The sequence below is a fragment of the Tiliqua scincoides genome, chromosome 7 (assembly GCF_035046505.1).
Source record: "Tiliqua scincoides isolate rTilSci1 chromosome 7, rTilSci1.hap2, whole genome shotgun sequence".
NCBI lineage: Eukaryota > Metazoa > Chordata > Lepidosauria > Squamata > Scincidae > Tiliqua > Tiliqua scincoides.
In genome coordinates this window covers 44,130,558-44,141,807 of record NC_089827.1, presented here as the reverse complement: position 1 = coordinate 44,141,807, position 11,250 = coordinate 44,130,558, and the positions used below count along the sequence as shown (strand labels likewise).

The 11,250-nt window shown below is 42.8% G+C and overlaps 1 protein-coding gene across 1 annotated transcript in view; it reads left to right on the top strand.

Annotated features, from left to right (window-relative positions):
• Positions 1-670: 670 nt before the first annotated feature.
• IPO8 (importin 8) overlaps positions 671-11,250 on the top strand; it is a 63,078-nt gene continuing 52,498 nt past the window's right edge. Inside the window, exons 1-4 of the mRNA XM_066633467.1 lie at positions 671-823; positions 7,526-7,607; positions 8,379-8,535; positions 10,590-10,748. Coding sequence (XP_066489564.1) covers positions 740-823; positions 7,526-7,607; positions 8,379-8,535; positions 10,590-10,748 — 482 coding nt within the window. The 5' untranslated portion in view covers positions 671-739. The remainder of the gene's footprint in view (positions 824-7,525; positions 7,608-8,378; positions 8,536-10,589; positions 10,749-11,250) is intronic.

Sequence of the window (11,250 nt, the reverse complement as noted above, 5' to 3'; positions counted from 1 at the left end):
TGTTCTATTAATTAATGTCCTGTTCTGGCCCATTCTTACTTTTATCCTGTCCCATCCCTGCTTCCAATCTCTCCTCAGCTGGAATTTCACAATACAGCTTGAACAATTCTCTGCTATGTAGAATTGGACTTACTACAGTGGGACTTACTTCTGAGTAGACATGCATAGCATTGTGCTCTAAGGTACAATCCTACCCACATTTTCCTGGGAGTAAGTCTCACTGACTATAGTGGGGCTTACTTCTGAGTAGACATGCCTAGGATTGTGCTCTAAGGCTACAATCCTGCCCACACTTTCCTGGGAGTAAGCCCCACTGATTACAGTGGGGCTTACTTCTGAGTAGACATGCCACACAATACTGTCCAGGCCTCCCCCCCTGAGCTCTACAAAGGCTCCCTCATAGGTGCAGGTCACTGAACAAGGGAACTCTTGGGCAAGCGGAACCAACGGGCGCTTGTTTCTGAGGAGCCCGGAATTCGGGGGAGGCGTACCTGCCGCAGACTTGTTGCCGTAACGAAACATGGCTGCCTCCACGGGTGGCTCCCTTTCTCTGTTCCGTACGGCAATATGGCGCCCGAGGCGGAGGGGTTGGAACGCACAGACACACACAGGGGCGTAAAGCGGCTCCTTGTGGGTGACGTCGCAGCTGTCGCAAACCGGTGAATGGCTGCTGTGTGGCCGAGGGGGGGAGGCGGCGGCGGGTCCCCTTCGTCCCAGTGAGGTGCCGCAGCGAGAGGACATGGATCCCAACCGCATCATCCAAGCCCTCAAGGGCACCATCGACCCCAAGCTGCGCCTCGCCGCAGAGAACGAGCTCAACCAGGTGAGCGCCAGGCCGGGCCCAGCCCCCCCTGGATCTGGGCCGGCGGAGGGGCTAAGCCCAAGCCCAGGCACGCCTACTCGGAAGCAAGTCCCGTTATAGGCAGTGGGTCTTACTCCCAGGAAAGGGTGAATTGCATTGCAGCCTCAGAGCCCTAGCCTATGCAGGTCTACTCAGAAGTAAGTCCCATCGTAGTCAATGGGGCTTACTCCCAGGAAAGTGTGGATGGGATGGCAGCCTCAGAGCCCAAGCCTATACTGAGAAGCAAGTCCCTTTAGTGTCAATGGGGCTTACTCCCAGGTAAGTGTGGATAGGCGTGCAGCCTGAGAGCCCAATCCTATGCATGTCTACTCAGAAGTAAGTCCCATTATAGTCAATGGGGCTCACTCCCAGGAAAGTGTGGATAGGATTGCAGCCTTTATTCTCTTCTCAAGCACTTTCCTCTCCCCCCCCCCTTTCCTTTGACTGCCCCGTCCCCTGATGCCCTCCACACCCCTGGCAAGTAGGTGCTTCATCCTCTGGATTTTGAGGAGATAGATCCTGTTGTTGCTGCCCCCCTCCCCATGGACACACCACCAAGCCTTGTGGCACCTTCTATTCTGATGAGTTGATTGTGCTGCTCACTTTGCCTGACACTCATCCACCTTTTTACAAAAAGGATGTTACAATAACAGTCCAAATCTGTGCATGTTTATGGGAAGTCAGTCCCCTGTGGTCATTGGGACTTTAGGGTTGCAACCCAAATCTTTATTAGACTTGGTCTTGATCAGTGTTTCTCAACAGTTGGTATGGGTACCACCAGTGGTACTTGAGGTGGTGCCTGGTGGTGCTTGCACCAGCTGCTTGGCAGTGAGACCCAGAATGCTACACAACAAACAGTGGCAGGAGGCTCAGCCTGGCTGGCAGAGCCCCATAGCATACTTTTCCACACTCAGAAAAGCCTTCCCATCCATCCTGAGCCTCCTGCTGGTGTTTGCCATGTTGCATCTGACCTCCCAACCCAGAAGTAACTGCCAATGATGTCATCATCAGTTGCTTGCATTGGTACTTCAAATAGGTGGACCATGTGAAGTGGTACAGCAGAGGACAAATGTTGAGAAACACTGGTCTAGATGACACAAAGTCTTAGGCAGCTTGCTTTTGGATTCTCTTTGGTCTTAGGATTTAAACACTTGGTGTTCTAGACTTGAGTCTTTTCAGTTTGCCCCTGGAATTTTCAACCTTTTTCATTTCATGGCACACTGAGAAGACGCTAAAATTGTCAAGGCGCAAACACCATCAATTCTTTGACAATTGATAAGGCACATCATGCTGCCATTGGGGGCGGGGCTCACATCTCCCAATGGCACTGCTAAGATCTGACCTTCCTGTGAACCCCTGTGGCACACCTGCAGACCATTTGCAGCACACCAGTGTGCCATGGCACAGTGGTTGAAAATGCCTGGATTGGCCCTAACAAAGGTAGGAATAGTGTGGCTTTTGGCATTTTATTTTTAGTGGACAGGTGTGGCTATCTGAAATTTTTTTTTGCAGACTCGATTTGTTAGTTGTGTCCATAGGTCTCTATTGTCTTACTGAAACAGACTAGCATGGCTACTCTCATAACTGCTTTGACCTTTTCTTAATTGTTTGGCTAATGAGCAGGCTCTTCTACTTTGGAGGCTGTCACCATGTTTTGGTATTCTGGGCTCCTTGCTTTATAAACTACCAGAGGGGTAGTTGCGTTAGTCTGTTGAAGTTGACCAGTCCACAAAAGCTTTGGCTGAAATAAATTGTTTTGATTTTAAGCCGTTTTTGCCCAATGTTGCATATATGAATATGTAATGGGGATCAAATGTGTTCACCTGTGGGCAGAAATGGGCAGAAATGGGTTAGGTAGTTGCAAGGTTCTTTGTAGTTTTTGCTGCTTTATAAATGATCTCAGTGTTGGTGACACTCTACTTTGCCTGGACCTGTTGAGGCTTTTTTCTAAACATAGCAATATTTTGTATATGTAATGGGGATCAAATGTGCTCACCTGTGGGCTGGGCAGAAATGGGTTAGTTAGTTGCAAGGCTCTTTGTAGATTTGCTGCTTTATAAATGGGCTCAGTATTGGTGAAACTCTACTTTGTCTGGACCTGTTGATGCTTTTTTCTAAACATAACAATCTTTTTAAAAAATTGAGTGACATTCATGCAAGTTGATCTTTCCCCTGTAATAGTGGTCAGCTAGTGAGTAAGTAATGCCAGGAACTATTGTAGCTCTCCATTAATGTAATGTCCTTAGGGACGCCTAACATTTTAAACTTTTATGCTGCTGTTATTTTTTCTCTGCTCTTTTATTGTTGTTGTATAAATTGTTCTAGGATTTTTATTTTAATACTTCATTATGATATTTTGATGTATTTATGCTTTGTTGTAAACCACTTTGGATTTTTAGAAAAGCAGTATAAAAATATTTTAAATAAATAAATATCAATATGGAAAGTGGTGAAGTTCCTGATAGTTGACTTTTTCTACCACTGCCTTTGGTAGGTTGTGTTGAAGTGGGCTTGTGCAATATTTCAAAAATATTTAATTAGCTAAATTTAATTACAAAGGACCACTATAGTGGTACCAAACAATAAACTTATAGTGCAATCCTAAGAATTGTAACGTGGGGCCTGGACAAGGGGACTGAACAGGCACCAGAGACCATATAAGTGGTATGAATATAATTTATTTTATCAACAAATTAAATAGAACAGCCAGTTCCAACAGTCTTAACTACCTTCCCTAAATCTTCCTAAAATCTCTTCCTGAGGTAACTAATCTTCCTTTCTATCAGCTCTCCTCAACGGTTTCCCTCAACTGTCACAGTGATTGACAGATCACTGCTACAGGGAGAGAGACCCAGGAGAGAGGCCCAGTTTTAATGTTATAGTGGCATCAAACTAGCAACAAACCCAACACAACAACTTACAGTAAGCACTCACAACAACATGTATACTCAGAAGTAAGTCCCTTTAAACCTAAGTTTAAGTTTACTCCCAGGTAAGTGTGTATAGGATTGCAATCTTAGTTTTAAAAGCCTTGGTTTCAGGAATCTTCATATGTACACTATATTGAATTACAGTATGTTGAATCACATTTGACTAATAAGCAAAACAGCAACTGAGCCAAACCAGAAATGACAGTAGGATGATAAAATCCAGATGTACAAAAATCACAATTCAGTTGTGAGTCATGATTCAGAAAGAGTTATGTTATAAAGCAAAGGTGTCAAACTTAAGGTCCATGGGCCGTGTCAAACATAATGTCCGCGGTTCCCAAAAGCAATTTATTTGGCCCTTGCTATAATTGGGCTCTCCTAGCATGATAATTGGGGTCACTCACACCTTGAAAATGATAAAGATTTGCACATTTTCTCTTCTGTCATTTGCAGCTAATGAGTTTTTGAGTGAGAACCAAGTACTTATTTCTGGCTATCATATGCTTAATGATGTCACTTCCAGACCTCAGCGAGCACAATGAATGCTAACTTGTGCCCTCTGTATGAAACGAGTTAGACACCCCTGTCATAAAGCAGATAAAAGATGTGAGAACTCAACAGGAAGCCAGCCTTCAGCTCATTTTGGCAAATTTTTTTATTTGTGAGTTCTTCGTGGAAATAAACATAAATGAATGGCATAAATGCTGTTTGGCAGTGTGTGTGTGTACAGCAATCTCCCCAGAAGCCTTGTTATGTTTGCATCAGCTATTGTATAATGAAAACAGTTCAAATGCTCATTCAGAAATGAAGGCAAAAATCCTCCAATACTCTGTTGAGGAAAACTTTGTTTTCTAGCTGGTTTTTTGATCCATTACAAGTCCTTGTATCTGATCTGCAATGTTTATATAGTTGTTGGAAGACCAATAAAAAGTTTGCTCCACTGTGTTGCACAAAGTGCCCCATGCATTCAGTCATCACTGAAGAAGGGTGATGATAAAGCTGACTAGCATTGGGTGTGTTTCAGACAGGGATCTTTCCCTGCCTTCCCTTGTGAAAGGGTAGTGGTTGAGCTGGGGACTTTCTGAATGGAAAATATATTCTCCATCACAAAACTGCAAACTCAGTGCTGCAGGGAAACAGTGCCTGACTCAGGTCTCCTGGTATGAACCCTGTGGTAGTTAGCAACACACTCCCTCATGCATGGGAAAATTTTGATATACAGCCTCCAAGAGGCATGCATTCATGAGCTGTCCCTCTGCTTCCTCAAGATACCAGTTGCCTGTGGTGAGAGAGAGAGAGAGAGAGAGAGCGAGAGCGAGTGCTGAGTTCTTGGAGAGAGACCATAGTTAGCAGTAATATACATGATTTGCATTCATCCAGGTCCCAGATTCAGTCCCTGCCCTCCCTATTCAGACTGTCTCATGTTCAATCTCTATGTAACTCTGGAGAGTGCCTGCCAGCCAGAGTATACAATAAAGGCACCTGAGGATGGACATGATTGAGACATACAAAATTATGCAGGGGATTGATGAAGTGGATCGACGGATGTTCTTTTCCTTCTCACACAACACCAGACCCAGGGGACATCCACTAAACATGAGTATTGTGAGAGTTAGAACAAAGAAAATATTTATTTACTCAGCGTATAATTAAGCTGTGGAACTCCTTGCCACAGGATGTGGTGATGGCATCTGGCCTAGATGCCTTTAAAAAGGGATTGGACAAATTTCTGGAAGAAAAGTTCATCACAGGTTACAAGGCACGATAGGTATGTGCAACCTCCTGGTTTTAGTAGTAGGCTACCTCAGAATGCCAAATGCAAGGGAGTGGCAACAGGATGCAGGTCTCTTATTGTCTTGTTCTCTCTGAGGCCTCTGGTGGGCCACTGTGAGATACAGAAAGCTGAACTAGATAGGCCTTTGACCTGACAGTGGGGCTGGTCTTTTGTTCTTATGATCTGATTTTGTACAGTAGCTTCTTTTGTTGTTATAGTAGCTTCTTATGTTGTTCCTTTCTTCTTACCTCTCTTAGTCTGCGCCTCCATCCACACAAAAATTCATGCAGGTGAAGGAAAGCAAGTCTCCTGCCTCTTCTTTTAGAAGAAGCTGAGAGCATGTTTGTCTGTCTCAGAAGATAATCATGACCCTAATTCACCATGTTTCCTCACTTTAATTTCTGACATAGTAGATTTGTCTTTCTAAAAATATAATACCCAAGTGAAAAGAGCACTGGCATTGATCCTGAGGGGACTGGAAAGGTTGTTTCTTAAAGCAGATCAGATCAGTTACAGTATTGGTTTTGCCCTTGACATACTGAAACATTTAACTGCATGTTCCTGAATGCAGCCTTCAAAGTCTTCTAACAGATTTTAGTAAATCGAAACCACAGTGATGTTATAAGCAACTCCCTTGGGGCGTGCAGGATGCATTTCTGTAAGCGTTAAGTATGCAGGGAAACACATTCCTCTGAGTGTGCTACATCTCCACTATCTTGGTTTTAGCACTTGTATGATGAAACATTGTAAAATGGCAGTCCAAAAAGCACTTGAGAGTCAACACTGGGCTAGGTAGCCAAATGGTCTGATTTGCTACAAGTCATATTCATATGCACTTGCTCCCGGTGTGGAAGGGATTGTCACTCCCGGATTGGCCTTTTCAGCCACACTAGACGCTGTGCCAGAACCACCTTTCAGAGCGCGATACCATAGTCTTTCGAGACTGAAGGTTGCCAATACATATTCATATGACCACACTTTCTTTGATGTTGACCTTCTGGTTAAATCCTGATAATATCCTCTTTCATTTCAGTTTTGTAGCTCATACCATTGCAGAGGCTGATGAAAATGTATGCGCTGTACACCCAAAGGAGAGTGCAGACTATGTGGGGTGCTGTCCATTTGTGGCTGGTGCTGATTCTTTGGTACCTGATCTCGGGTTTCCTTTGTGTAAATCTTTGCCACTGCACAGTGGCAGCTGTTTGATGCAATGCAACCTGGAAAAAATTATTTGGATTAAGGTTTTTAAGAAATGTTAATCTAGTTTTTTCTGGAAAGATAAAGGCCTATGGTAGAACCAGGTTGCGGGAGGGGATGGATCCAATGGCAATGGTGCGCAAGACTCTATTCCCTCTGGCAGCAACCTCCCCACCCCCTTTCTCTCCTCGAACTTGCACAAGCAATTTTGCTGGCACAGATCCAAGGAGACCCATTACAGGACAGGAGGCTTATGAAAGAGTAAGGGGATTTAAATCCCCTTTCCCTTTTGAAGCCTCCTGCTCTGCCCTCCCTCCTCCGATACAGCACACATCTTTTTGGCATGGCTGCACCAATCTGGGTATAGGGATAGGATTGGGCTGTAAGTACCTTGAGTGGGTCCCATATTTCATCAGTTGGAGAAGTCTTTCTAAAGCCATTGTCTTACTATACTGTTGCTAATAGAAGTAGCATGCTTATTTCTCAACTTTAACTAACCAAATCAAAACCCTGATTAAAGCCACTACTGGATCCAGGGGCATTTGGAATCCACTACTGCATTCAACCAAGCCATTGTTTCAAATGAAGAGTATTAAGTGTGTGTTTAGCTCTACTCTTAGAGTAAGTGGCATCTAAAAGTGCTTAGAGTTTCCTGAGCTTATCTGATTTGGGAAAAGGGGAAAGAAGAGAATTCTTTGTTCCTTTTTCTTGACAACGCTGTTATGTGTAACTTTTTACAGTAATATGGTGCTTTGCTGATTAACCCTTTTGTTTGAATTTCAGTCCTACAAGATAATCAACTTTGCTCCTAGTCTGTTACAAATAATTGTTTCTGATCAAGTGGAATTTCCAGTCCGACAGGCAGGTAAGCTAAAAGTAGGACTTTCACTTACTCGGATTGGGCTACTAGTCATACATATTTGAATTATGCTACTATTTCCTAAAGATCAGTTAATGAACAAAACAAACCCTAGAGCAGGACAATTTGGAGACAGCTATCCCCTGTTGTTTGTTCCCAACAATGGTAACTGATAGTGTGCATCTGTCCACGATGGAGGCCTGATATGGCCAACAGGGATCAATAGACTGATTAACAGTGAATTGTCTAAACTGTCTTAAGCCATTTCTGCCCAATGTTGCATATATGCAACAGGGATCAAATGTGTACACCTGTGGGCTGGGCAGAAATTGATTAAAAGTCACAGTGGGCCCTGATTTGTGTCTGCTCATTTTACTATCTATCTGCAAGTGCTGAATATTAATGTTAAGGTGGGAAAAACAATTTGGAGCTGCTCAGTTAATTTAGATTTTTAATCTCTGCTTGCTGAGGTATTTTATTTGTTTGTGTGTGTTGCTATAAGCTATTCTGAATACTCTGAGAAGAAAAGCAGGATATGAATATATTTAATAAATATAAGGAAACAACTCCTGGGCAGTTGTGAAGTAGGTCTGAGTCACTGAGATGTGTGTTTGTCAATTTCACAATTGTGATGCTAAATTTCAAATGAATGCTTATTATTTGGGCTTCCATTACTGATCATGCTGAATCCTGCATTTGAAACATGGTTTCTTTTTTAACTAGCCCCTCCTGTACTCCTATGTCAGAATTAATGGTTTTTTTCCCCTCCCCATTCAGCTGCCATTTACTTGAAGAACATGGTGATGCAGTACTGGCCAGATCGGGAGCCTCCGCCTGGGGAAGTGATATTTCCGTTCAACATTCATGAAAATGATCGACAGCAGATTCGGGATAACATCGTGGAAGGAATTATTCGTTCTCCGGACTTAGTGAGGTATAGCAGACTCAGGAATGTGCACCAAAAATTCCTGAATTCTGCACCATCAAAGACAAATGTTTCTACTTGGAATGAATTGTGCAGATTAACTGCTTTGCATATATTTACGCTCTGTTGAAAACTGTTTTGTTTTAGAGGCTGCTTGGCTCCGCTGGTAGACAAGGATAGAAGGTAATGGAGGGCATGAAGGAAGTAGAGTTGGAGCTTGAATGGTCATTAAGGACGAAAAATAGGAGGCATGGTGGGAGGAATCCTGCTTATCTGGTGGAACTAGATACGTTTGTGACTCAGGGAAGGCACCTTGAGCAGAGAAATATTAATTACCAGAGGAAATTCCCTACTGAAATGACGAACATGCTTGAAAGATGAAGCTGCTTATGTCTATATGGCAGAGAAGAAAAAATGTATAAAAGGAGGAGCCATGTCAAACTGTAGAATACTTGCTTTGCATGCAGAAGGCTCTAGGTTCAGTCCTTGATGAGGCTGGGAGAGGTTTGAAATGCAGGAGAGGTGTAGCCAGACAGTGTGGGCAGCATTGAGCTAGATTGACCAAGGCTTGGTCTAATGCAGCTTTGTATGTTCATGTTTATGATGATTACAATCTTGGGGATGGTATCTGTCCAGTCTTTTAAATCAGGATTTTCCTGGATGCTAGAGTTTTGTTTTGTATTACTGGAAACATGTAGAATATATGGCTTGAGTTGTGTTCTGCTATTGACTGCACCTTATTTTTGGATTCTTAATTATGTACTCTTGATCCATTGCATTTTTGGGGTGCTTAACTGTGCCTGAACTCTGTGTGGTTTTTTAAAATTGCAGAATAAATAAATGTTTAAAAGCACAATTTCTATTTCTGTTTGAGGTGTTTGTCTCCAACATTTTCTTAGCAATTATTAGGACCAGAATAATTCATTGACAAGAATGAATGCAAGGTTATTGGCTTATAAGCCTACTTGGCAAAATGACAGAGGAGTTCTAGAATGAAGTCCATCTTTGTCAGTTGGCTGCACTTCATAACTAGAGATTCAAGGGAGGAACCAAAATGGCAGTAGGAATGAAGAAGTATGAATGAGTAGGGTTAAAAGGATAGGTGAAGGAAAGTTACTTTTGAAATCTACAGGCCTTCTTTAAATGGAGAGTTTTGAAGAACTATTTTTAAACAAGATGACTGACATTCTGAGAGTGTTTGCTTGGAAGAACTGCAGTGAGGAGTGTTAATGAAAAAAATTCATTACAGCTAAGCAAACACAATGCCTTTTGTTCTTTGTAATACCAAGGCAGATTTGTCTCACATAGGAAGTCAAGAAAATTGGAAAGCTATTTAAATTCCCTTCAGGGGACAGTTCAGCAGATTGGCTTCCTCGGCAAAGCCATGTGCAATAGGGGACTGAGATTGTATCCCATGCTGCTTGCCAGTTATCACATGTGAGAGTAATGTTTGCACCGGGCCAGTGCGTATGAGCTTGAACTGTGCAATTGGTGTCACACATAGAATCTGAATAGGAGCAGTGTGGTTTGGATTTTATGTATGTAGGCACTATATGCTGACATGTAGGTGTCTTGTGGAAGAAGTGTGCCTAGTGGGTGGTGTGGGAAGGCCCCGTCTTGCTCCCCCAACATGTGTAATATTTACTCAACCAGATTGACCTTGGATTAGCCATGAGAGAGAGAGAGAGAGAGAGAGAGATATATGTTCTGAAAGGTTGGTTTACTTGCTTTTCTTTTCACGTATACTCTTGATGTCCATCTTGATTTTATTTCTCGTGGCAATAGATTGTGTATATTTGATGAGGAAGAGGTGGAAGAAAACCATCATAATATCTAACATTAACTACAGTGTTCATTAACTTGCATTTGACTCCAGAACTGTTTCCTTGTCCATCCTTTCCCCTTTAAAAAGTTTTGGAAGTTAGTGGTTTGTTGTCAGATGGTTGACTTAGTTCATTCCAAGTTTCTGTTATTCTTAAAGCATTTGCTTCAAATTTCTTTACCTCTTGTCACTCGTTGACTTGTCTTTTTTTCTCGCCCTCTCTCCTTTCTCAACTGCTCAGGGCCCAACTGACAATGTGCCTTCGCGTTATCATCAAGCATGACTTCCCTGGTAATTGGACAGCAGTAGTAGACAAGATTGGCTATTACTTGCAGTCTCCTAACAGTGGGAGCTGGCTTGGAAGTCTGCTGTGCCTCTACCAACTAGTGAAGACCTATGAGTAAGTGGATCCTTATCAAAGAAGCTCCAGTCCTAGGAAGCCAACACAGTGGCAGTGTTTGGAGAACATCTCCAAACAGACACAGGCCTGCTTTGCCTTTCTTGACTCCTTGCAAAACTTCACAGTTCTCAAAGGGCTATTGGGTGGGACTGTAGAAAGAGGGAACAGTCTACCCATTTGCTGTGGGGAAAGCAGCTCTACAATTGGGAGCAGTTCTTGCAAAGAGCATTAGACCAGATCAGGGGAGAGTGAGGGCCAGAACAAATGTTCAGTTATTGTCATAAAATAGCCATGTTTTGTAATAGCCGTTATTACAGAACGTAATCATGTTCAGTAATAGCCATAGAACAAATCTGTGGCTATTTTTCACATGAAGATCAATTTAGTGAACAGAATGAAATTGATCACTCATGGGAAATCTCAGTCAGATCCCATCCTTCTGTGTGTGAATCATTCTATGGAGGTATTGAGTTCTTCTTCTGAGCAGCCATGCATAAGATGT